The sequence below is a fragment of the Epinephelus moara genome, chromosome 16 (genome assembly GCF_006386435.1).
Source record: "Epinephelus moara isolate mb chromosome 16, YSFRI_EMoa_1.0, whole genome shotgun sequence".
Lineage (NCBI taxonomy): Eukaryota > Metazoa > Chordata > Actinopteri > Perciformes > Serranidae > Epinephelus > Epinephelus moara.
In genome coordinates this window covers 32,877,718-32,904,753 of record NC_065521.1, presented here as the reverse complement: position 1 = coordinate 32,904,753, position 27,036 = coordinate 32,877,718, and the positions used below count along the sequence as shown (strand labels likewise).

General features: G+C 43.8%; 1 protein-coding gene across 1 annotated transcript in view; it reads right to left on the bottom strand.

The window, feature by feature from the left end:
- Positions 1 to 1,769: 1,769 nt before the first annotated feature.
- The window catches only part of bmp7b (bone morphogenetic protein 7b), a 34,765-nt gene continuing 9,498 nt past the window's right edge, over positions 1,770 to 27,036 (bottom strand). Inside the window, exons 2-7 of the mRNA XM_050065867.1 lie at positions 15,279 to 15,471; positions 12,142 to 12,290; positions 8,904 to 9,107; positions 7,756 to 7,832; positions 5,643 to 5,753; positions 1,770 to 2,932 (exon numbers count right to left, since the gene is read on the bottom strand). Coding sequence (XP_049921824.1) covers positions 2,783 to 2,932; positions 5,643 to 5,753; positions 7,756 to 7,832; positions 8,904 to 9,107; positions 12,142 to 12,290; positions 15,279 to 15,471 — 884 coding nt within the window. The 3' untranslated portion in view covers positions 1,770 to 2,782. The remainder of the gene's footprint in view (positions 2,933 to 5,642; positions 5,754 to 7,755; positions 7,833 to 8,903; positions 9,108 to 12,141; positions 12,291 to 15,278; positions 15,472 to 27,036) is intronic.

Below are 27,036 nucleotides of genomic sequence, written 5' to 3'. Positions count from 1 at the left end.
AGCAAAGCACCCCAGACGTCCCTCTCCCCAGCAATGCTTTCCAGCTCCTCCTGGGGGACCCCAAGGTGTTCCCAGGCCAGACGAGTTATGTAATCCCTCCAGCTTGTTCTGGGTCTGCCCCGGGCCTCCTACCAGTGAGACGTGCCTGGGACACCTCCAGCGGGAGGCACCCAAGAGGCATCCTGATCAGATGCCCGAACCACCTCAAATGATCCCTTTCGATGCGAAGGAGCAGTGGCTCTACTCCGAGCTCCCTCTGGATGCCTGAGCTCCTCACCCTATCTCTAAGGCTGAGCCCAGCCACTGAGCTCCTCACCCTATCTCTAAGGCTGAGCCCAGCCACCCCACGGAGGAAACTCATTTCCACCGTTTGTATCCGCGATCTCATTCTTTCGGTCACTACCCAGAGCTCATGACCATAGGTGAGGGTTGGGACGTAGATGGACCAGTAAATCGAAAGCTTCGCCTTCCGGCTCAGCTCCCTCTTCACCACGACAGACCGGTGCAGTGCCCGCATCACTGCAGAAGCCGTACTGACCCGCCGATCCATCTCACGCTCCATTCTACCCTCACTCATTAACAAGATGGTGCTTCGTCTGTTTATTAAAATGATGGTTTCTGTTTACTGCACTGATGCAAAGTTTCGGGCAGCACGGTGGCGCAGTGGTTAGCATTGTCGCCTCACAGCAAGAGGGTTCCTGGTTCGAACTTGGGGTTGGGGAGCCCTTCTGTGTGGAGTTTGCATGTTCACTTTGTGTCAGCGTGGGTTTTCTCTGGGTACTCCAGCTTCCTCCCACAGTCCAAAGACATGCAGGTTAATTGGTGTGGGTTAGGGTTAGGGTGTGAATGTGAGTGTGAATGGTTGTCTGTCTCTATGTGTCAGCCCTGTGATAGTCTGGGGACCTGTCCAGGGTGTACCCTGCCTCTCGCCCAATGTCAGCTGGGATAGGCTCCAGCCCCCTGTGACCCCCAAGAGGATAAGTGATTATGGAAAATGAATGAATGAAAAGTTTTGCAAAAGATGTTAATGTTTTGCTGGTTTGGTTTAAGGTTTCGTGTTGAGTGTGTAGTTTTGCAGCCTGGGCCTGTACTTTCAAAGATGGTGTCTGAGCAATCAGAAAAACTATAATCAACCAAAACACTGTGTGGGCTACTAGAGGCAGAGTATGTTGACATAAATTACATAAACATGCTGTATGGAGGCGGATACAAAAACATCTATTTGTTATTAAAATCCAGGGCTCATCTTGTATTAGAGGACCCGATAATTCAATAACAATGTCAACAATTCAACATGACAAGATAAATGGATACTTAGCACAGGACTGTTGGATTTGATGTACTGAGCCTCTGCTAAAGGAGTGTTTGCAAAATTGAAATCCTCTTATGTCCACAGCAAACATAATAGAACTGTGACTAGCTTTACAGTAGACAGGAAACACAGAGCCCGTGCTTTACATTCAAATGCATGTGCAAACATCCACCCACCCAAAGACAGAAAAAACCCCCACATCCACCTCACAGGCACAAACCACACACAAAACACGCACAAACACAGCATCTAAACATAAACCTGAGGAAACAGAAAAGTTTTCAGTTTGCTTTTGAACGTGGAAACACTCCTCAGACAGATCTCGGGTCAGCAGGTAGAGGATGTTGCTACAATCAAAGCAAATATTTGTGCGGGGGAGCGTGTTCAGAAAGTGCAACACCAGCATGTCGGAGTAATTCTGCTTCCCATCCAGATTAAACAACACACCTCGAGGTGGTTTTGTTGCTTTTCTCCCAGTTTATTGTTGTACCAGTTCAGCAGTAAAACATGGTTGAGACATCGGAGCACACCGTAGAACATCTTAGCCAGCTCTCAATAAATAGACCTTTTAAATATGACAGATTGTATTACAGCAGAGGAATATAAATCCGAAAACGTCTCGCACACAGAACAAGATGCTCCGTACAAAGCTCCCTCTCTGACAGTTCAGCTGATTGCTGCTATAAAAATGTGCGTCATATATGGAACAGCTTCGACTGATGAAATATGGAGACATTTCCACAGGTCCAAGTTGTCATAAATTGCCTCCCGCCGTCAGCGTGTAGCGTACACGTGAGGCAGGGAGAGGCGCATCGAGTTTCAGCTCGACGCTCGTGTCAAAGTCGCTTTCTGTCGACTTTGTTTTCGTTCCCTCAGAGTTTGTGTGTTTGTTATCGTGTGAAAGAAAAACAGGCAGCATTACATACAGGAGAAAACACAAGTGACATTCTAGGAAATAAATACACTTCTTGCTTTGAAAAAAAAACAACAACAAATATTTACACAGTATTGTACATGGAAGAAATTCAGAACATCCATCCGGGTCTCTCAGTCATAAAAATATATTTATATATATAATAAAATCTACAGTAAAAGAATCAACTACAATAACAATTATTGAAATAAACAAAAGATTGTTGACTGTGAATGAATATACAGTACAATCACTGCTTTTAATGTCTTGTATACACAGTAGGAAGCACAAACGTGAGTGTGTGTGTGTGCGTGTTTGTTTGTGCGTGTGTGTGTGTGCATGTGTGGCGAGGAGTCTGAAACTGATTGAAAGTCCTGTTCAGCCACAAAACATCGTGTTTACTTCAGGACAGCCTTTGAAATGTAACGAGAGAATCATTCGCACAGGTTTCATATGTTTCAAATGGCGCCTGACAGCAAGAAGAAGCCCTCTCTACTTGTGTGTGTGTGTGCATATGTGTGTGTGTGTGCGTGTGTCTATGTGAAGATGCTGATAACCTAGTGGCAGCCACAAGCTCTGACCACCATGTTGCGGTATTTCTTGAGGATGACGTTGGAGCTGTCATCGAAGTAGAGCACTGAGATGGCGTGGAGCTGTGTGGGGGCACAGCACGGCTTAGGGACCGTCTCCGGGTTAATAAAATGAACCTGGGAAGAGAAGAGGGAGTTCAAATGTTAAATTCATCATCACGAATGAAGTTGACAAAAGGTAAAAAGGATGTATCACACACAGCCCAGGGTGCCCCACACGTTTTCCCAATGAATTTTCAAAACTCTTCCACAACTCTTTCAGAATATTTCACCCAGTTTCCATGACTTTATTTAAAGGTCTAGTGTGTCGGATTTAGGGGATCTATTGGCAGAAATTGAATTTTATATTTATATTTATATGGAATTATAATTTAATAACCAGGTCCGTTTGTTTTGGAGAGGAAGAGACCTCTGCGGATAATCTGGCTTCTGGTTAAAACCTCCTGAACAATGAAAACTGAAGGCAACCCAACAGGGGGAAATTCCAGCTGGTTGCAATCTGCATCCTCACCACTAGACGCCGCTAAATCCCCCTAAATCTTACACACTAGACCTTTAAGTAGTTTAAAATGGGTAGGCCTAAATAGCGGTTCAACCATGTCTTACTACACACTCTTCTCTGGCAATTCCAGATAAGCAAACTGCTCATGCTGCTGACTGTATTTGTCTGTCAGACATTTATGCCAACAACTAGATGCATAAGCCAAAGATCATATAAATGTCAAAGTAATTCAACAGCTTGGGTTACACTTTTAACAAGCTGACAGGCATTTATTTTATGTTAAGCAAACTTCTGATTTATGGACATGTCTGGTACTTGTTTTGCGACCTTGTCTGAACCTAAGCGTTCATGATACCTTACTAGATTAAGGGGGTGATCACACAGAAATGAGACGCTAGAGACACGGACGCTTCAAAGATGCTTGAAATGCTGGAAGCGCTTATTCAATGTGTGCTAGCTACTGGCGTCTGACGCTCAAAAAGTTGAAGATGCTAGCTACTGGCGTCTGACGCTCAAAAAGTTGAAGATATTTTAACTTTTCAGCGTCTATGCGTGTCTAAAAACGCATGTCTAAAAAGAAGTGTCTACAAAAACCCGCGTCTAAAAAGATGCCGGAAAAATGGCCATCTAAAAAGACGCTTGAATGCCGGTCAGACGCGCTGTATCATAGGAAAACAATGGTTTTACTGGCGTCACATTTCTAGCGTTTCATCTCGGTGTGATCGCTCCCTAAGGCTGATCGCTTCCCCTGTCCAAGTGGATCAATGACCCAACACAGTGGGCAGATTATTAATGTCTAGAACACGATACCTGGTGATTCAATTACATATGTATATTTGATATGTATATATGCTCAGATCCCCAGGTATCATCAGGCTAAGTGTAAATATCCAAACTGGTCAAAGCAAGTTTGATCTACAGGTTGAGATTTAGCTGGAGACAGTCTGATGATGCTGTGCTGTATGACTGTACTGCAGAATCCTTAGCTATACATTACTTGTAACTGTCAGCAGGATCATTTTGTGATTCACCACACTGACAGTGAATATTCACACATCTTATGGGCTTCAAATTTCAATGTGAAAGACGTGGTTAACTCGCCACTGTTATGATCCTGGGTTTCTGTTTATGTTCTGTTATCTTGTGGACTGTGTTTGTGTTCCTTGTTTCATGTTCTTCATTCATGTTTTATCTGTTTCCTGTTTTATTTCGGATATTCTCTCCTTTGGTGTCTTGTCTGGTTTTACTTCCTGTCTTTATGTGTTTTCCCGCCTATTTCTATCACACCTGTCTTCCTTCAGTCTCGTTAGTCCTTCCCTGTTCCCAGAGTCTTCCCTTCACACCTGTTCTGTATAAGCCTTGTTTGCTCCACACTAGTGTTCCCCATCACACCCTTGTTGTCAGCCAATCCCCATTGCCCTCCTTTTGCCTGTGTCCACCTACTCCAGCTGCGTCTCGTTCTTATGATTAGTCTTCTGTTTATATATACCTGTGTGTTTCCCTTTGTTCCTTGTCAGTTTGTGTGTGTTCATCCCCGTGTTCTTGATGTCATTCCTTGTTCTGTTTCTTGCTGGGTGTTCATTGTATTATCCTGGTTGATTTTCAGTTTAGTTTTGGTTCTTCTTTCTTTTGGATTTTCAGTTACCTGCCAGTTTTGGATGTTTTTCTATCAGCTCTATTAAAGGTTGCTTTTTGGTAACCTTCAACCTGCCTGCTGCTCTGCATTTGGGTCCATCCTGAGCTAATGTATGACGGCTACACAAAAGCTTTTCGGCATTTTCTTGTTTCTCTCCTGATGTGATAGCAGTTTTCCCCCAAAAGGGGGCGCGGCTGCAACGCCACCATGACGCAAAGCTGGTCTGGCCCATGTGTAACATGTGACACTGGTGACATTTCAACCATCACACGCTATATTTTAAATTAGAAATACTTGTATCGATTTTGCTTAATGTTAGACGTGTTTTAAGATTTTTATAAACACATTATACAACATATATTCAAAACTTTTCCCAAACATCTGTAAACCCAAACCATTTCCAGACCTAGTAAACAGTTTTTCCGACATTTTTTCCAGGAATTTCATGACCGTGGGAACCCTGAGGGTCATACACTGAATCAAAGTACTGTGGACACAAAGCATGCGTAAAGCCTTATCCTGTGTCACATCACTGATGACAGTTTACTCTAAAGCACAATCTGCAGCTGCTTTGTACCATTAAATACAGTAGTTCCAACAGCGGCTGCATTGTCTTGACAGATGATGAGATGATTAGACTCTTAACATGACTGCTGGGTTTTTTGTTCCCTGCTTTCATGGTTACTCACAAGGGTTTGCACAATGGCATGGTTTGTGGCGTTCATGTAGGAGTTCAGCGGGAAGGCACACTCTCCCTCACAATAGTACGCCGCATATCCTTCTGGAGCGATGATCCAGTCCTGTGAATGGGGAGGGAGACGGAGAGAGATTTAGGGTTGGTGAAACGGGGAAAGGGTATGATGTGCTGGAAACAGAAATACAGGGTGTAAAAGTACCTTGAGTATGCCTCAGTATCCATTACACTCAAGGTGTGTCTGGAATTTGAGACTGGATCTGGCCCACAGATACAGACACGGTTTTGCCAGTGCATGCATGGGGCCAACTTAGGCTAAACATTAGCTCCAGTTAGCAGCCAGATTTGAGCCAGTGGTCGCACATAAGGTTTTAGAAGTGAGGGAGACACATTGAAGCTCTTCTAGGGGTTTGTAAAGTTGACACTGTTGGCCCTACCCCTCAGACAAAATATCTCCTGCGCCCTCCTAACACCCTTAGTCATCACACTTAGAGGTATGACGAAGTAAGCTGGGCATACACTGTAGCATTTTAGAAATGTTGTTGCAAAACCTCACGATTTATGTGCTCAATAGACAATGAAACAGCCTCTCAGCCGCTGCACACTGTTCTGGCTATTGACAATTGTCAATAAAGATTAGTTTCAAAGCTCAGAGGCAGGTAGAAGTTTGTTTGCTTGCAGAAGTCTGTAACATTACACCAGTGTGACTCACACAGATGTTAAACCGGTTAAAATTGTACAGTGTATGCCTAAATAACAAAAAGAAAATCTCAAAGAATCCCACAAAATGGGAGGGGGGGCCAGGGAAATGTTTGACGCATCAATGCTTAGATGACTGCAGAGACGCTACTGGTATGTATGCTTTGGATTGGTAATAATTAATTTGATCTGCACAAGTAAAACATATGTTTGTGAGATGTGATGCTTATTAGGGAAAGTGAGCAATCCATTAGTAGTTTCACTTATTCATTCACTGCGGTGCAGGTTATTTTTTGGGTTTGTGTGATGGCGTCTCATCAGGTTAAAAATATTTGTTCACCTTATTTAGCCTAACATTTCATGTGTTTGTGATTTATGTCTGAGTTGTGTGTGGTGGCTGAAGAGTTTAGTTTGTTAATTCTGTTGATGGATTACATTTGATTAGCTTGATAGCAGAATCTATAGATCAGTGGTGTATATATCATTTAAAGGTTTAAGTTGACATGATTCAATTATGAGTTTGTTTTTATGAACACATGATGTCTGATTATGATTAATAGTTTATTGAGTTAACTAAAGGGATGAACATAAGAGATTTCAGTTAACTGATTCTACTGATTGAATTGACTGATTTAATCAACATGATTTTATGGTGTTGTCTTTAAGGTTATCAACATATTATTGACTGTTTCTTTGTGTGGAAACCAACTGCTTCATTTAAGAAAAGGAAAAATGAATAGAGTTGTTCAGTGCCCTCTGTCGTCCTCTATGCCGGGTCGAGTTTAGGCAGGCATTGAGGCTGAAAACCAAAATAACTCGACAGTGCTAAAAAAAATTATGATTTGAAACATGTCACTACAAACAGTCTCATGTATGGCAGAGTGGCGCACGTGCGTTGTAACTCTGCTCAGGTGGAGCTCATACGCAGGTGCATGCTCATGCTTTGAAATCGTTTTGCGTTTGGTAAACGTGGACCCCTATGACTTTAATTCATGAAGAACGTTGGCCGTTTTTGGATCCTGGAGGCGTGCAAAAAAAAAACAACAAAGTTTTTTTTCGGATTTAACATATGACGCCGTGGGTAATTGATACACGAAGAATCATTTTGCAGGTGAACTGTCCCTTTAAGCTCACGCGTATGGTTACAAATGAAACTGACTCAAAGAGTGAGAGAGTAAAAGGACACAGTTCAGAGAGATTTTAGTGAGAGCATCAGGCTGACACTGTAAGAGTGTGATGGACTTGTCCCCTGTGGAAATCATACCCTTGGGCTAAAGTATTATGTGAGCTGAATCTACTGTGTCATTTATTAGGATTCTGGGATGAGACCTGCAACCTGGAGTGTCTGATTTAGGCCTCTGTCGGGGCGAGCACTTTTGGGCTATCTGGGAGAGGAATGTTTTCCGTACCTGCCACCCCAAGTCTCTGAAACTGACGTAGAGCTCATGCTTCTTACACGCCTGCTTCTGATCAGTGCTGCTGTTCTCTGAGGAAGAAGACATACACACAGAGAGATTATACCTCAACACATGCGCTATTATGCCATCCAGCTACGAGAGTGACTATTTACTGCATTCAGACCCCAATTAGACAGAGATGATTAAGAACAGAGCTAAACAGAATCCTCATACAAAACATCAACGTTTAAACAATGGCTGAAGGAAATCACCTCCAGATACAGCAGCAGTTTGGTAATTGTTTCAAATGAATGGGCCACCCTGCTCAGAGGTCACTGTGCTGGGCTTTGAGTTTCCACTGGATGGAACAGATGTGCACACAGAGCAGGCTCGCCCCTTGTTTCATAACTTACTCTCTTTCCTTTCTCTTCACTCATTTCAACATTTCTTTCCCCCTTTTACCCCGATCCACGTGTTAAAAAAAGAAGAAGAATCGTCTGTTTTCTATCTAATGGTATCTCTCTCGCTTCCTCTGGTGACCTCTGGGGCTCTGTGGTACATTAGTTCCTGAGAGTGGTTCACATTGGAAATGATCATGAGCGACTGGTTCTCATCATCCAGTTAAAGACTGCTGGTATCCAAAGTTCCAAACAGGCCCATTTGGTCCATGTGTTGTGGCCCCGGTTGCCCCACAGCACACCGCAGATGTGTTCTGCCATAAAAGCCTGCGCTGCCTTACCTCCATGCAGGGAACTTGGCCCCGACTGCTATGTAATGCTTGTGTAAATAAACAAAGACAGCAGAGGGATATTTGAAGCTCAGGCATTACAGTCTAATGTTTCAGCGCTTCACATAAACACAGCCCGCTCACACCTCTAAAACAAAGGCCCCGAGTATGCATCGCTTGTTTTGTCCTGCAACAATCACATCAGCTCCAATGGCATACTTTTGTCGGCCCGGATGTGTTGTGTATTTGTGGATACATGTGTTTGCATGCCAATGAGTGCACACTGTATGTTTGGAGAATTCACATATGGTCCGACCAGTCATCTGCGGCCCATTCCATGGATTCCTCGCTCAGCCAACAAAAGAACAACACAACCGCATACATCAGTGTAGACTATATACAACACGCACACACACACACATTGCGTGTTTACCTGCAACATTGGCCACTCGCAGCGCCTCTTGGCTCTTTGTCCCTTTGGAGCGGTTGGGGTTACGCTGCTTGGCCCCCCCTTGCGCTGAGCGGATGCTTCGCAGGTGCACCTCAGTGGCTTTGAAGAAGGCCACCATGAAGGGCTGTTTATTCTGAGGCCCACTGCGACCAATCAGCCCGGCCACACGAGGGTTGATGCTCTCTCCTGTAGGGGGAGACAGAGAGAGCAGCACAACAGGTGTTGGCATCACAGAAATCTAGATTTTATTCAAACAAGGCGATGTGAGAGGAGAAAAGGAATGCTTTGGAAATCAAATAAATGTGTGCCCACTTGGTGTGCTGGTGTTTAGAGTTTATTTTGCATGTGTGTGGTCGTCCCTTTGCTCGCTGCAAACACTTTTGTCTGTTTTACAAATGAGATTTTCCTCTGTGAATTCCTTTCCCTTTTTCTCATCCCTTCTCCACCTCTGAAATGCCAAGAACAAATGTAGCACTGAACATCAAAGCCTCTCTCCTTGTGCGTGAGTGCGTGTCTGTGTGGGTGTGTTTGTGCATGCTCGTGCATGTGCTCTCCTGCAGTGTCTATCTACTTCTCACATAGAAGAATGTGTGTCTGATCGCCGTTATGTGGTAAATCAAGGCTTCTGGTCGCCGCTGGCGACGGGATGTCCCGTGTGCCTGTCTGTGCATGCTCACCCATAACCCTTCATACACAAACACACACTCATGGATACAGCCTCTCCAGCACTCCTCTCCCCGACATGAAAGCAGTACAGTCTCTGTTTTCCTCAGCTAACATGTAACATCCTGCCATCCTGTAAGAGATAATATTCTCAAACACACTCTTGTACTTCACACTGTTTGCTGATAAAGTTCTGCACTGACTAACATCCGAGCCTTGTGATGACAAACTGCTGCTGAGATGTTATCCTTTTGATAACACGGTGTATTTTCTGCATGCCTGCTAATGATGCTGAGGGTATGACGGATGGAGACGGGGATGAATGACTGATGATGAATGATGAGGAGCAGGGTTTGATTTATCTTTGCTGTGTACACACGCAGAATGAATCAACAGATTCTTTGGCGTGTGAGAGAACAGCCATGATGTCAATACATGATGTAATTTGGATGTTTGTTAGAAATCCAACAATATCAACTCCACATTACAGTGACACACACAGTTAATTTGGATTTGTTTGACCTCAAGAACAGAGTTAACTTGTTGCATTTACTTGTAAGCTTCTATAAATGCTATCGGCTACACAAATCTAGCATTACGTTTTACACTTTATTTTGCAGTTTTTCCCTTAAAGAGTAACTTCAGTATTATTTTACCTGGGCCTTATTTTCACATGTTTTTTAGCTGATTCAGTTAAAGTAGTTACCACCAGCTATCAACCAGTTTCCACTAAGGGATACTTTAAAATGTAATCAGAGTAAGAATAAGCAAGATTTTAAAGGGTACCTCTGGTATTTTAACCTGGACCCTATTTTCTTATGTTTATGTGTCTATCACAAGTCACTTATTTTTGAAACTGGTCCAGTACTGAGCAAGAGTGATGCAACCAGCAGTGGCGAAAACCGGCTGTAACGTAACCAGTCGGGGCATTTGTGCACCGTCAATTTACGTTCACTTAAAGTGTTTTTTTTTTTGCCAGAGATAGACCTTGTTGTCATAAAGTAAGATCCTTTTTGCTGTACACAAACAGCCAAACCCAACAGATTCTATTCAAATGAACACCAATTTTATCATCGTAAAGCGCACTTAATTTAAAGCTGAGAGAAACAGAATAAAACTCATAAAAGGTGTATTACTTCATCACTCCACTGTTCCAACAATCACCATCTCTGGTTTGGTTGAAATACAACCTCTGATTTATCCAGTTAGATGTGAAAATATTCTGACTCCATACATGCTGAAATTACTGTTTATTCAAATGGAGTCTGGTGGGTTTGGCGATAGTGATTTTGGGGCTGCTTCTAGTTAAACAAAAAGGATCTGTCTCCTTTGGGATCCTTTCCATAATGTTGTTGGACACTTAAAAAAACAATCTGGCCCTGTCAGTGGCAAAAACAAACACTTTCAGTAGATGTAAATTGACAGTGCGAACATGCACTTTGATTACAGCCTGTTTTCGTGGCTGCTGGCTGAAGTTCTCTTGCTTAGTACTGGACCAGTTTAAAAAATTGTTGTCTCCATTAGTCAATTAGACAGTTGTATGCCTCTGCACAACTGTCAAGTTGCACTTACAGTTTGCATCCATGTCCATGAAAACATGGACCCCCTGGCATCGCAGGAGATCCGCACAATCAGCACAGTTTCACCAATTCAGTAGCTCACCAATGTCTCCCCTTCTGTTTCTGAGATATGATGTTGAATAATGGCCAGAAAAGTGTTTTTGGAGAACATTACAGTGTTCACAGTGTTGACCTTTGACCTTTTGAAAATGTCAGCATTTCATCATTTCATCCTATGAGACATTTTTGTGAAATTTTGTCATAATTACATAAGAATGCTTGAGGTATGGCCAAAAACATGTTTTGTGAGGTCATAGTGACCTTGACTTTTGATGATCAAACTCAGATCAGTTCATTCTTGAGTCCAAGTGGACCTTTGTGGCAAATTTAAGGAGACTCCCTCAAGGCCTTCTTGAGATATTGCTTTCATAAGAATGAAACATATGCAAGGTCACAATGACCTCGACCTTTGACCACCAAAATCTAATCTGAGTCCAGGTGAATATCTGTGCCAAATTTGAAAAAAAAAAAAAAAAAAATCCCTCGTGGTGTTCTTGAGATACCATGTTCACAAGAATGAGACAGACAAGGTCACAGTGGCCTTGACCTTTGACCACCAAATTAAATCAGCTCATCATGGATTCCATGTGGATGTTTGTGCCAAATTTAAAGAAATCTCCTTGAGATATCATGTTCACAAGAAAGGGAAACTGGTGGATAACTGGTGGTTACTACTTTAACTGGTTAAGCTACTTTAATTGATACTTACAATACTTAAATTCAAATGAAGATGGCTCCCATTTACCACTAAGTAAACCTTTGCAATCTAAGTTTAATAATTTATTGTAGAATTCTTGTTTACACTGTCAGAAAGGGTGTTAATTAATCTCGTCACCTTGTCTTTGCACCTTTTGTTTTTGTCCTTTTCTGATCGGTTTTCTTCATCTTCAGCTTACTGTCTAAGTGCCAGGGAACAGACCCATCTGTGTGACACTCACCATTTGTGCTCTCCAGGGCGAGCTGTAGACCCAGGTTCCTGCCAGGGTTCAGGACCCAGTGGTTACTGGTGGCTGTAACATCGAACACCAACCAGCCCTCCTCTGCTGCCCAGATCACCCGCGAGTCCAGCAGAAACAGGTCTGACTCCCTGTAGAGGACACAGGAGATAATAAAGTCAGAGATGAGCACAAGTCAACGGGGATTATATACACAATTACAAAAGATAGGTTGAAGCCATGTGACAGGGTGTAAAGCTAAGTGACCGAAGCAAAGTAATGGAGTGGAGAGAGGGAGTCGGAGGAGTGTGACGGAGTGAAACGAAGAGGAAGAGTGATGGAGCAAGAAAGAGAGTGAGGGAGGGAGGGCTCCAGATGGTGAGGCCCAGGGGAACACTTCATTTTCTTAATTGACAATAATGGCTTTATAAACGACCGGTCCTTTCATACACTACACACAGTCCATCACTGGCTGGAATTTTGTGGGAGAGCCAGAAAGCCAAAGACAGCGAGAGGGAGAAAAAAAACACAGCTGCGCACGAGGAAAAAACTGTGTGAAAATTAGCGGGTGAAATAGTGCATATCCAAGTCAGTCCTATTGTCCAACGCTGAACTCTGGATTTTCTACTCTTTCACCATCGGAGACTAAAATCCCTTGTTCTTCATGTGGCCATTCATGTATCCCGACCTATTTTCTGACTGGGCAGATAGTGTGTCACAGAGCTCTGGTTCATTCATGTACCCAGGCCCGTCCCTGGCAGAGGAATAAATGACTGTGTTGTTCCCTCTGGACAACAGAAACCTTTAGGAGGGGTCGAGGAGAGCAGGACATGGGCCATTCCTGAGTTACATACACCTTCAGGCCGGCCCAGATTAGCCACATGGAGAAGCTGCGGTTAAGACCTGCTCTGATTGGAGAAGATTCTGGATAAGGACTGCGATTAATCCTGACATTCATCACTGATAAATATGAAATCTTTTAACTAATTAAGTAATTGTCCTGTCAATAAAATATAAGAAAATAATAACAAATGCAATTATCAAATACCCGGATCCTAAAGTGACTTTAATTTACAAACATTAGTCCAAAATCCAACGCTATTCAATTAACAATAGACCCTTTTCACAAAGACATTTTCACATATCGCAGTAGAAAAAGCACTGATGTAAATACTGTGCTTTCCGTCTATGACAAGTTGAAGTTTGCTGTGAAAAAGGCCGATGATGTAAAACAATTATTCACATTTAAGAAAATGGAAATGTCAGCAAATGTCATCTCCTCCAGATAACTAACTTTATCATAAGGAATGTAGCCGGACTGTGACAAAGATTTATAAGGGCTCGTACACATGCCGCATCTTTCAAATGCCTGGAAAGTGCGAGGTCAGGTGCTGGGTGCTACTCTTTGTGCCTGCTCTGTGCCAACTTTCAAGGACACTGAAGCAGGTTGCATCTGATGTTGCTAAGTGGCCACAGCCAGCACCATATCCTCCTTACCAGAAATCCTGAGTGCAGAGCTGATCTTTCCTCTTGAAAACAATGAATTTGAGGGCGCAAAAGACGCAGCATGTGCACAGCTCCTAAAGGGAACTGGATACAGCGATGGAAGCAGGGCCTTGATCGTTCCTATGAAGCTGCTCTGTGGCGCTTAAAGCCAAAAAGTTTGAATTTTGTGTGCTTCTGCACAGCATGGCCCATAGAGAAAGCACAAAAGAGACTTGCATAGGCCAAGCGCGTAACTTACAGTTTAGCCCTCCACTACCTAATTAAATCATGCAGCTCTTCTAGACTTTAGAAATGCTATCAGACCAAATGAATCAAATCCTGATATTGTGATGCTCAAAAAATTCATCCTCTGATTAACAGATGTGTTTTTCACAATGTAAGTCTATGGGAAAATTTTGTTTTGGGCTCCAATGGAATCATGTGAAGCACCTGGAAGTTGTAATTTCACAATTTGGGTATACTTCCGGGTGTGAAATTAGTGGGATCTCCCGCATCGTTGGGCCCTTCAAACAAGCACACTAGGGTTCCCTTTAACCCCGCCTCTTAACAACTCAGCGTCATTCACATGAATGAAAGGAAAATAACTATGTATTCAGCTATGAGTAAATTTCACAACTTTTACGACGTAATGATTTAAATATGGGTTATTTAAGTGTTTGCACAGGCGGAGCTGAAAAAAAAAAAGAAAAAAAAAATCCACAGACCTTTTTTCCTTTAGAGACCTCTCTTTCACAATGTAAGTCTATGGAAAAAATGTTTTGGGGCCCATGACATCACATATGCCATGGAAGTTGTAATTGCATGGTTTGACCACTATGTCAACTATGTCCACTTGAGGCTGAATCCAAAAAGAAATAAATCCCAATCGACCCCAATGTTAAAATGCCCAACTTGACAGCAGAAATAAACAAGTTACAGCCTGGTACAAAAAAACAGTTTTGGTCACTGAATATGTGAACAATCAGGACAACTGTACGAAGGGTGGAGCTTTTTATAACTCACCAGTTTACATTTTACCAAGGCCCAAAGTTAAACATATTTAAGGGCAGGGCTGCTTGAGTTCCAGATTATCTGTGAGTTAAATCCACTCCTTGCTCCTCCACAGCTCTCGTCCAAATACGGTCGTTTTGGCTCCAAAAAACCAAAATGACTATGGCCAAGATATATCGAACTCGAGGCTTCAAAACGGCAGCCCACAAACCCAGAGTCCAGCCCATGGGCGGCTGTGGCTCAGAGGTAGAGCAGGTTGTCTACCACTTGGCAGTTCAATCCCTGGCTCCTCCAGTCCACATGTCAAAGCATCCTTGGACAAGATACTGAACCCCAAATCTCAGTGGCTGTTTCATCAGTGTGTGAAAGCATGTGAATGGTTACTGAGTAGCAGGTGGCTCCCTGTATGGTAGCCTCGGCCATCTGTGTGTGAATGGGTGAATGTGACATGTAGTGTAAGGGTGCTTTAAGTGGCCAGAAGACTAGAAAAGCACTATACGAGTGCAGTCCATTTACCCAAGGGTGACATCACAGTAGCTACGTCGCTTATTTATACAGTCTATGGTGTGAACGAGCTTGCTGGTTTACAATATTGAAATATACATTGTTGATGCACAAACATTAAACCATAAACCCATGCTTACCTATCAGAGTGTTCCTCTAACACCTGGTAGACGCTGATGCGGAAGGTCTCGTTATCGAAACGTTCGTGGATGAAGTCTTTGTATATACGAAACTCGGCAGCAGTGACCGCCTCGCCCTCTGGGATCCGCGATAGGTCGAATCTGAACTCTCGGTGATGCCGCCGCACTGGTAGGAACTCCTTATCGTGCTCCACTGCAAATAAAAAGTAAAATATTGGATCATCAGACAGATGGTAAGTTAGCAGGGAATGTTTCTGCTTTTCACATGAGCTCTTTTCTTCCCTCGTTCATCAGCAGGGATACACAATACATGCAGGGAGACACAGAGGGGTGATGCGGCTTCATTTGAAACGTAAATGTTTTTTTGTGTGGTATTGAGTTTCATCTCTAAAAGAAACAAAACATGTCTGCAAAAGAGGTCAAGAACAAACGTCTTTTCTCTCTGATTACCTACTATTTATTCTTCCTCTACAGTCCATCAACCCTCAGTTGTTAGCAAGGAGCTGACATAGCTTGTCAGACTCGGGGCCAGTCCCAGATTAAAAACATCTATAGATATGCAGTACATATGTTGGCTTATGATTGAAACATTCATGAGGACTAGCACTAGGAGCAGTGCATCTGGCGCACACTGAGCCATGATAGAGAGATGCAGGCGGACTCTGACAGCTTTATGAGCCCCTTTCTTCTCCCTCTCTTCCTCTCATAGCCCCAGAGAGTCATCCAGTCTGCCCTTCATCTGGTTCTCATGAGTTGGGGGCTCCATGTTTGGTGTACCCCATCCCCTCTTCTCTCTCATCCCATCATCCCAACTTTCCAACCCCCCCCCTGCAACCCCAAGACGTGCCCCCCCTGACCCCGCTCCTCTCATGTCCCAGCAGGACATCCCAGGGGTCAGCGCCTTGTCTCTCATCATCTCCTGGCTCACCCTCCACCTCCCTCTTTATCAACTGTCAGGGAGACCGCCCACACATACTCGCATCCATACAAACACATTCATACACACAAACACACTTAATGCTTTTTAAGCTTGCAACAACCATAAAAGCAATACTTCAGCTACCCTGACCCCAGTGGCATTTTGGGCAGTTGTTTTGTCTTGTCTTGATCCTGTCCTCTTTCTATGCACCGTAGTTCAGATTCCCTCTCTCCCCTAATTATATAGCACTTATCAGAACCAGAGATAATAAAATGCTTGATATGTCATTGCAAACTGAATCTTAAGGTTTGGGGGTCGGACTCCCCGAACATTCATGTATCCAAAGATGAACTGATTACATGAAAGAAAACTACGAGTCAACAGCCATGCTAGCAGCTCTGCAAAGCTGTAGGCACAGCGGGGTTTTAAACTGAATGCTGTCATCAGCATGCTAACATGCTCACACTTAAAATACCAGCATGCTGATGCTGAGCATAGTGTTTCAGCATTCTAACATCTGGTACTTAGCGTTAAAAACAAGTGCAGGTATTTGGTCATAAACCAAAGTATTGGACAAACTGAAATGTTGGCCTGATGATGAAGCAGCATAGGATAACTATGGCTGGGTAATGTTTAAAAATCTAAAATACCAATACCAATACTAATAGAGTACTTCATTTGATACACATAAGCCCCTTTTACACTGCCAGATTTTCTGCGAATGTTGGCCCGTTTTGCTGGCAAGCTGCAAGCGTTTAGACACACAGAGCTGGACTGGCGAGTTGATCCGAGGTGCCCAATTTTCCACCTAGTAGGGTAGACATGTTGGCAGAACCCTGTTAGTTTAAACAGACCAAGGCGGCCTTCCGCGATGGGAGGGGCTGTTGAAGACGCGGCACATACAACCCACTGGCCATGGATAAACAGGAAACAGCTGATAGCAGGAGTTAGCGAGCAGCTAGTAGCAAGAGGGAAACGCCAACCTGACAGACACTGTAAAGATGAGCAACTGGGGAGACAAAGAATTGCGCGCCCTCCTTGTCCTCGCAAACGAAGAGGCCATTAACCATCAGATGACAGGAACGATGAAGAACGGGCCAACTTACAAGAGAATTGCTGAAGGACTGACCAGCCGCGGCTTCTCTCCCACGTCACTGTTTACGTCACACGCTGTGCTACACATTTTGTTACTTGCTCATGCCCCCCATTGCCCCGAAAAAGACACATTCTGTATGAACAAAAGTAGGTAGGTGGCATTTTGCTGCACTCCCCGATTTTGTTTTTATACTGCCAATGCTGAAAGAAGACTGATTGGGCTTTCCTGCAAATTTGCATAATTCCTGTTTAAAAAGGGCAAGTGTTTGAATGGAGTGCTTTGTAGTTAGGCAATACTTTTAGCATTTTGGTGGCATCTCGCAGACTGTATTAACGGTAGCTGCTGGTGCTGGAGTGTGAGCTCCGTGCAAGTAGTATGAAAAATGAAGCCAACATGGATCTTCCAAACACTGCAGTTCTTTGAACGGCCACTTAATGCTGGCTCCAGAAGCCAGTCGATCCCCATAGACCCCCCTGTTAAAAATGAAAATACCCAACTTTATAGCAGATATACACATGTTTACAGCCTATAGGGGTTAAAATTAAGCGTTATTAAAGGCGGGCTGCTTTAAATGACAGTCTGTCTGTCGATAGTGTCCTTGGCTTCTCAGATCCACCCCTCGCTCCTCCACAGTGCCAGCCTCTTGTTTAAATGTTGTCACCCCTGGCTCCAAAAAAGACGAGATGGTGTCAGCCAAAATGCCAAACTTGAGGCTTCAAAACAGGGGTCCACAAGCCAATTGGTGATGTCATGTTAGCTAAATCCATTATTTTTACAGTCTATGGCTCCGTGCCAAAGACAGCTGTGAGAGTCCACCCAGCCACACACACACAGGACACACACTTCACCCACTAACTGTTAGCATCACATTGCTAACAGTTTACCGAGTTTACCAACAGAGTCCAAGCATTTCAGTGCCAGTGTGAGTTTACTGGTACCGTATAACAGCACAGTGTTGGATGCTGGGGGTTGTCTCTCATAAAGGTGTCCACCTCTGCCTCTGGGTCTTTGCTTGTTGAGGGGCACTGTAGTCGTCTCTCAGGAACAACATCATCGCATCGCCCTGGCGGTGTCGTACATCAACCACATGCCCCTGCAGGGCTGAGTCACAGCTGGTGACAGAGGACACTCCTCTCCAGCAGCACCTCTCTCTGCTGTCTTCATCAGCAGCCATCCATCAGCCATCCACTGTCACTTGACAATCCTTTATCAAAGTCGACTGCCTCTGAACTCGGCACAACTTTTGTTGGAAAAAACAGGATCTTTACCGAGCTATCATCTCACTTATGGAAAACACACACACACACACTACAATTCAAAAGAATTTCTGAAGGCAGCATACTTGTTCTGCACCAGCTGTTTGTAATATAAGTGCGCAATGATGTAAATGTTATGCATGTTTCACTGCTAGTGTGAGTTATTTCTTTCACTGCACACCTGCCTCTTTGTCCTCCTCGGCCCTGTTTCCCCTCTTCCCTCATGTAGTTTTCCCAGTGGGCTCTCTAACCTACACCCCCTTTCATTTATGTCTCTATTAAACCCAGTTGCTGAAGGACATTGTACAAAGGCAGCACTGTGAGATGATTGGCCAGAGCAGGAGTAAAGAAAGGATCTAATTACTCTTCAGTGAGGGACAGCTCTGCTCTCTGTTGGCCATTAGATGGCCTAGCTTTAGGCTCCCATTGTCCTCGATCTGCTGCGGACACACATTGGACCGGTTTGAAAAGCTGTTTGAGTCTTCCTGAAAACAATGGAGGTAGGCCTTTATCAATTTCACATCATCTGTGCTGCAGAAGTCTAAAGCTACACCTGAAGCTAACCTCACCCTCCACACTCCACCTGACTCTATGTCAATGTATTCTCGCCCAGTGGTTGCAACCTTTTGGGCTTCTGACCCGTTAAAGTGTGTAGTGTGTGTCCAATGCATGCAGGAGAGCATAAAAACGTGAATGTATCTAGAGCCAGTGATTTGGTTTGTCCGTTTTGGGCGAACAACATGGCAGTGGAAGAGGCCCCACTTTGTATGTAGATATAAAGGGCTCATCCTACAGTAACAAAAACACAATGATTCTTATTTTTAGGTGACTGTACACATACAAAAATAACGCTATTAATATTATATACCATTGCTGCCAAAAGATGCCCTTACATCCTACACACTGGACCTTTAAAAAGCGTTAGTTTTATTTCAACAAAAGTGAGGACTAGCGTTTTTATTTTCATCGATCCAATTACTTCGTGTGTTGTTGCCCTTTTGCACATTTTTATTTCTCCTTCACATCTCTCTGCTCCAGGGCCTGTTTTTTCTTCCACCACACCAGGGACCTCTCCCTCCTCCTGCAGCCCAGCGCAGGTGCACTCCCTCTGGGGAGAAAGCCAGACCTGTTCTTTAGCCTCCGGAGCAGCCGCCCGCCCCTTCACTGTAAAAGCTCTTTATCTCCGCTCGTGAGAACAGCTGGATGCTGCTGTGAAACTCCCACACTAACTATTTCTCTTGCACTGCTTTCCATTTCCACTCCTCAATGCACGAATTTCATGTAAGAGAAAATGAGAGCAGCCTACAGAGTGTAGCTTTAGCCCGTGTCTTTGTCTCTGTGTTTCTTTCTCTGTCTCTTACAGGCCATTACAGCAGTATGGCAGTCATTAGATGAGGGGAAGAGGCACAGTCAAAGCCAAGCGGGTGCATTTATGACTTCCTCTGGGAGGAAGTGAGTAGCCATCGCCCCACCTGTGTCACAAACATACGCACACCACAAACATGGGGAACACACCCTCTCATGGCTTATGAGCCCTTCATTCTGAGGAAGCCGGCTGCTGCTCCTCTCACACACACACAACTATCACAAAGTGTTTCCTGTGAAGCGAACGGTCTTGTGCGTCACAGCACGGTAACACAATCATTATGGGTTTCTGTAATCCATAATTAGAGATGCAACAACACACACATGCAAAGAGACAAACACACACCAGCACATAAACATACACGTACACAGTGAGCTGCTTTTATCATTTGGTCCGACGTCTTATTTGCTTTTTATACAAACTGCTGAGGATGCACAGTCATCCCACATCATTTGACTTGTGCGGGCCACACACGTGCGCAGCAGCACACATCAGAGATGTTGGGATGATAACGTCTTCTCCCACCTCCAAACCTTCCGTGCACCTGGCAACCAGAGTTGCTATGGTATGAACACTGTGTTAGCATCTTTCAAGATTTATGCTTCCCAACAAGGCGTACGGCTTCCTTATCACGTCCTCTACTGACAGCCTGCTAACAGCCAAAAACTCTGATCTTTATCCAGAGAATGATCAGCTGTGATTTAAGGTTCACTTTTTACAGCTATGATCTCTCAATTTCATTTCATTTACCGTATCATTTACCAAATATCTTTTGTGTAGCCAAAGCTGGATATACTTAAGCATATTTCTCTTGCCAAAAACTATTTAAAACTTATCAAAGGTTACATGTTCCTTTATTACAATGAACAGTAGCACAGCAGTTTATTGTGAGTTTATCCAACACACATCATCCTGCCACTGTAAATACTCGCAACTGAAAATAGTCCCTAACAAACTCTAGGCCTGGAGCCATACACTCTTTTTTGGGCTCTAGTGTTTCAGTAGTAATCAACAGCGACTATTCAAAGCTTTTGACAATTACGATAAGAAACATTTTCCAAAAACCTTGGTGTGTTGTATGCACATCTTAGTCTCAATGGGTCTGGTTACACAAGGTCATATCATGCAATTTTTGTGACATAATAACAGACAATGAAACAACGCCCACAAAGCTGGGAAACAGTAGCACAGATGCTCAGAAACAGCAAACTAGCTCCAAGATTTGAGATTTGTAGTTGTGAGATTCAGTGTTCCTGTTAACACAGATTAGACACAGCAGTTCCCTTGCCACACTCCACACGGCGAACGGTCAGTTCAACGTCTGTCTGGTAAGTACAGGCTTACACAGAAAGCTGCGGCTAACATCCAACACAAAGATATTAAATTGTCCCAAATAATGCCAAGCCCAAAGATTCGGCACCAGACTTTAAAGAAAAACTGACACAGTGACCAAACGCTGGAATTACAACTTTGTCATGTGATGCCATGGATCCCAAAACAACTATTTCCCAGAGACTATCATTGTGAAAGACAAATCTGTTAATCAGGGGATTCATTTTTTTGAGCATCATTAACACCATGAAATGACTCGTTTCACTATCAGGATTTGATCCATTTGGTCCGATAGCATTTGGAAATTCTACAAGAGCCGAACGATTTAACTATATTATCCCAATTCAAGGTAGCGGATAGGTAAACTGTAGGTTATGCGCTTGACTAGTGAAAGTCTCTTGTGTGCTTGCTCTACAGGCCCAACAATGCAGAGGCACATGGGAGTCGAATTTTTTGGCATCATGCACAACTGAGCAACTTTCACAGATATGAACAGGGCGCAACCTCCGACGCTGTAACCTGTTGTCTTTATACATCCATGACTCTCACCAACACAAAATCATCTCGACCCCTCGTTAAACCCGCATTAACAGTTAGTTACAGTTAGCTGTGTGATGCTAACAGTTAACCCTGTCACTTTGCATGTGCAGGCGGAGTCTCATCAACCTTCCCGGCGCAGAGCAGAGCTCAAAAAACTAGTAAATCAATATGTAGCAGTCGAAGTTGATATCTTGGCATGATATAAATCAGTGAATGGGAAACATTAAGATTTATATTTATTACATGTTCTTTACTGGACCTTTTTAAATGGAGAATATCCTAATCCCAGAACTGAAAATCATATAGCTACCCAATGAATGAACAGTCAAATATTCGGCCCTGACAAATACACTATTTCCTCCTGTTTGCTGTGTGAGCGTGTTCAGATATGGACGAATGCACTGTTGGTTTTAGTGTCAGGGGATTTGTTGACAATAACAAAAATACAGAACATCACCAGCCTTTAAAATCTTTGTGTCTCCTCTTGCATGTCCCTCCCTTCCTTCTCCCCTCCTTTCTCCCTCCTCTCCCCCTCTCCTGCCGGGCCAGTAGACCTAAAGACACTTCTCCGACACCTCAAGCTCCGGAGCAGCAGCGGCCAAAGCTGACGGCTCGAATTAGCCCAAGCGTCTGTTCGGCACCCTCACACCCCTCGGTACCGCCTTGCACGCTTCCGCTGCTCCGCAGGGGGGAGATCTCACCCCTGGCACCCCTCTCACTTCTCTCAACCAACAGCTTAAGCTCCCCCCCTTCCTCTAATCCCACCTTCAGTTCTCTTGAGATAACTGTGCAACCATTATCTGCACCTCACTCTGCATCCCTGTAGAGTCCATTAACTCCAACAGCACACCTGATTCCCAAAACCAGTGACTAGAAAAGCAGTAAGTCAAATGAGGGTCAGGTCACTTCATCTGGAAGTAAATGAAGGGGACTGCAACACTACATAGAGTCATGCAAAATTTGACTGATGCACCATAATGATCTGTCTCTTTCTGTTGCTCTTACTTCAACAATGTTTTAAGCACAGTACTGGGAACAAGTAAGTCATAGTTTCCGAGCGTTAAAAGGAGCGAGAGGAAGAAAAACGGAGTGCAAGGAAGGGACAGATTGCTCAAGATGTTTATCCTATAAAGAGCAGAGAGGGTTTGATCTCTTGGGTACCGGGTGACTACCCACAGTAGGGCGATTACCACGTTAGGAAACATCCTGCCCACTGGCGACTACTGATGACATCATGCCTGTGTGATGTATTTGTACTGCTGTAGGCCCTGACAGCACTGGCTCCGTGGGAAAGGGTCAGTGGAGTTTCATGCTATAACTTACTCACACTTAACGATCATTAACTCACCGCAGAGTGTGTGTGTGTGTGTGTGTGCGTGATCATGTACACGTGCCTTTGAGCCTGTGCGCAAGTAAAGGCAGTAACCACAGGAAGAAGAGTCTTTACATTTAAGACCTGTGGTCAGACCAAACTTTTCTGCGTTCTCTAGCTCGAGGGCCACGGAGAGGTCTCAGATTATACTCACAGCAGCTTTGTTGACCTCTTTCTCTCCCTCTCACTGCAGCCATCAAACATGCTTGCCCTCTGCACCCGTAAACTGTAGTGCTGGGTTCCACCTCATGCTTCGCTGGGCATCATGGACCAGAGATTTATACTGGATATGTAACAGCCTGGAACTCACAGGAATGCATCTGACTGTAAAGCCTCTCTCTGGCGCTTACAAAGCACCCGCGCAGCAGCTGTGCTGAAGGGTCGGTTCATCCAAACTACAAAATCACCTCTACTGGTATTGAACCATGCAGGTAGTTTTGGTTTGAAGGAATAGTTCAACATTTTGGGAAATACGCTGATTAAACTTCTATCGGAGAGTCAGATGAGAAGAGCGACTCTCATAGGTATATCACAATATCAGAAATTTAGCAGTTGATACCAATACCAGTGAAATTCCACGATTCTTGACACCCAATTAAAAACCACAGTAAAAATCAAAAACAAAACAATAAATCCCATGTACTATATTGTATTATTAATCCCTGATGATCTGTGTGATTACTAGTCTGTGTGGGTTCATGGGATTTTGTGGGTGAGGAAACAGTCTACAGTGTATTAACATACTTTTCCTTCATTGCTGTTATTGTTGTTCAGCACTTGTAACATGTAAAATGTAATGGATAGTCTATGTTGTAGGCTACTTGTCCCGCCCCTCCTCCACTGTGACTGGACGGCTGGTTAAAAAGTGACAGGGATGTGTGCAACATTTTTCAACTCTCAGCAACCACAGTAGACGCTCAATGCCCCCTCACGCTGCTGGAGTTTGTAGCATAGTGTAAATATGCAGTGCTCTGATTGCAAATAATTATTAAGACGCTGGCCTCAGGAAAACGCTTTTCTTTTTGACGAATCGAAGTGAAGCTGTCGCTGCAGCTGCACTTGTCGCTATCTTCCCGGGCCCTCAGACAATAAGCCCAGCCTTGCAACAAATCTTTCCCAGTGGTCACTGGTGGTACTGCAACGAAAAAATCCCCTGCAGCCCAAAAAGCATTTTCCCCATACACCACCATTGTAAAAGACATATGACAGGACACCTTGAACCACAAACAAGGTCAATTATGACTTTCTATTTGGAATTTTTGAGCCATGGTGGTTTTATATTTGTTAAACTTTCCTCAAGATGAGAAAAGTGATTTAAAAATCTGTGACGTCATCACAATGTAGAGTCTTTCAGTCGAGCAGGAACTTGTGGGAGAGGCAAGCGGGAGAAACACTACTGCACATATTCAGTGGGCTGCATAACTCAGGAGTAAACCTGAAGGCTAGAAAACTTTTTTGCCATTAAAATAAACAGGTGCCATTTTGGCATCCGGTATCTAGTTATTATTAAAATGTATGCGTCTTCCACCCGTCTTCTATCCTCTTCCAGTCCTTCACTGCTGTTCTTCCGTGTTGACAGGCGTTCCTCTTCTTCCTTTGGCATTCAGCGACAGACTAGAAATGTTGTTGGTGCATATGCTGCTCCGTCAGTACCGTCTGTCCCTTTTCAGGATTTTTGAATCGACTTGGTATTATATCGGTATCACTTCTCATGTCATCCCTACACTCTAATATCTGTCCATTACATATGCAGCTAAGCAGCTGGGTAGCTTAGCATAAAGACTGAAAACAGAAGGAAACAGCTAGCCTGGCTCTGTCCAGCCTACTTAATTTAATCTGTGCAAACCTACCTACAGACACAGCTGGTCTAGGTGTTTCCCTCTGTTTCCATTTTTGTGCTAAAAGTTAGCTGAATGCTGGCCGCAGCTTCGTATTTCATGGACAGACACAAGGGTGGTGTCGAGCTTCTCGCTTAAAGCTAGGCAAGAAAACGAATAAATGTATGTTACCAAAATGTCAAACTATGCCTTTAAAGTGCAAAGTTTTTGAAATATCTATCTCTGAGCTTTCTGTGCCCACCCAATTTAATTTGCTCATGGTGCTCACAACATGGAAAATTATATTTTTAAAAATGATCTCCAGATTCAGTGTTACTCAAGAAAAGACACACCATCTGGTGCAATTTCTTCAGTACCAAAAGTGGTACGTGAGATTTACAATGTTTATATTTTTATTTTTTTATATTTATATTTTTATATTTGGGATGAGCCTCTCTGTGAGCCACAGTGGTGAATCTGAGGAGCCCACACTGCAGTGACTGAAAGTCCTGCAGGACAAATTGAGTCATCTCCGAAATTGGAGCTTAGACATCATCATGTTTCCTCAGAGGTCTGTCAAGAGAGACTGCACATCAGTGAAAGGCAACGGTGACAACAAAGAAACCACATCCTAAATCTTCAGCGGTCATTGTTCTGCGGTGTGATATAATGTGTTGAGAGACGGGGATGGAGGGGTGTGGAGAGATCTGTGCCAGGCAGTGAGGGATCTCTTTGCGCTAATGCCACAGTAACCATCTGCACTTCCTCTTAACTGCAGGATAAAACAACTCAGAGACGTGGAACCACAGCCATTCAGTTTCCCCCTCTCACTCTTCCCCTCATCCCCTTGTTTTTATGTTCTTTAATTTTGTGGCCACAGGGGCCACACCCTCCTCGACCAGCCAAGCCGCCTCTTATTATAGACCTCAGGAAAATTCACATACAATACGCACATTGGCACAAAAAGACACACAGATTTCCCCGGTGTCTACATAAAACTTTTTACAATTTCCTCCTGCATCCCAGAGCGGCATCTTACGCACACATGATGGGCACATTGGCACCCTGATTTTAACAGCTTGTTGTTTATTTTGTTTAATTACAGCCCGTTGCTTTTTAAAATAAACAAAATAGCTGTAGAGGAAATACAAGAGAAACACAGCTGCAACGCTTGCCTAGATAAATAGAAACCTGCCACATGCAGTTCATATTCCACGCTGCACAGATGCAAAAATTTCATCACTTATCATAAAAACACTTGCATACAGTTGTTGCTTGGCTTTTTACAAGCTTTGATTTGGCTGTTGGAACCTGTTGAGGAATCTGGTCAGTATTACGGGCTTCCGCTAACGCAATCTTCCGCTAGGAGAGCTAACACACATCACACAGTGCAGCTGGTGACTGGGCAGGGTGAGTGGCTCGAAAATAGTGTTTTACTATGCACAAACACACACATAACTGCCCTAACACGAATGCTCTGAAGCACAGTATGTTCCCACAAGAAAAAGGAATAAAGAAAGAAATGCACTGGGCTTAAAGAAATGCACGGCATCCACTCGTGATCCACCTTTCCCGTCTCCTTTTTCCTTTCCTTCTCCTCTCATCTCCTTCCTCCTCTCCCATCTGCCCTGTCAGTGCCCCAGTACCAAGCAAAGAGTGCTGTATTTGTTTTTGCAGCAGCAGAGCTGTTGGTCCCAGGATCTCTGGCTGTGCTCTGGCCCACATCTGCTCTCTCAGCTTCTCTGCTTGGTACCCGCCGTCATTGAAGTGCAGGGGAGTCTTATGTGCTGCCGGTCACTGATAAGGCAAGGCCAAAGTAACCCAGATGAAAGAGAAGAAGCTAAACGGGTGGAAATATGATTCAGTCTGTTATCCACTGCACTTTTTATAATCGCACAGCTCACTTTAATGTGTCAGTTATTCCTCTTTCTATATGCATTTCGCAGTAGTCGCATATCTAAAAGGCAAATTGTGTGAGTTTGTTGGGGGACAGACAGAAAAGAGAAAAAGTCAAAATTATTAGAAAAACTAAAATGAGACCAACATTCCTGGCAAGGAAG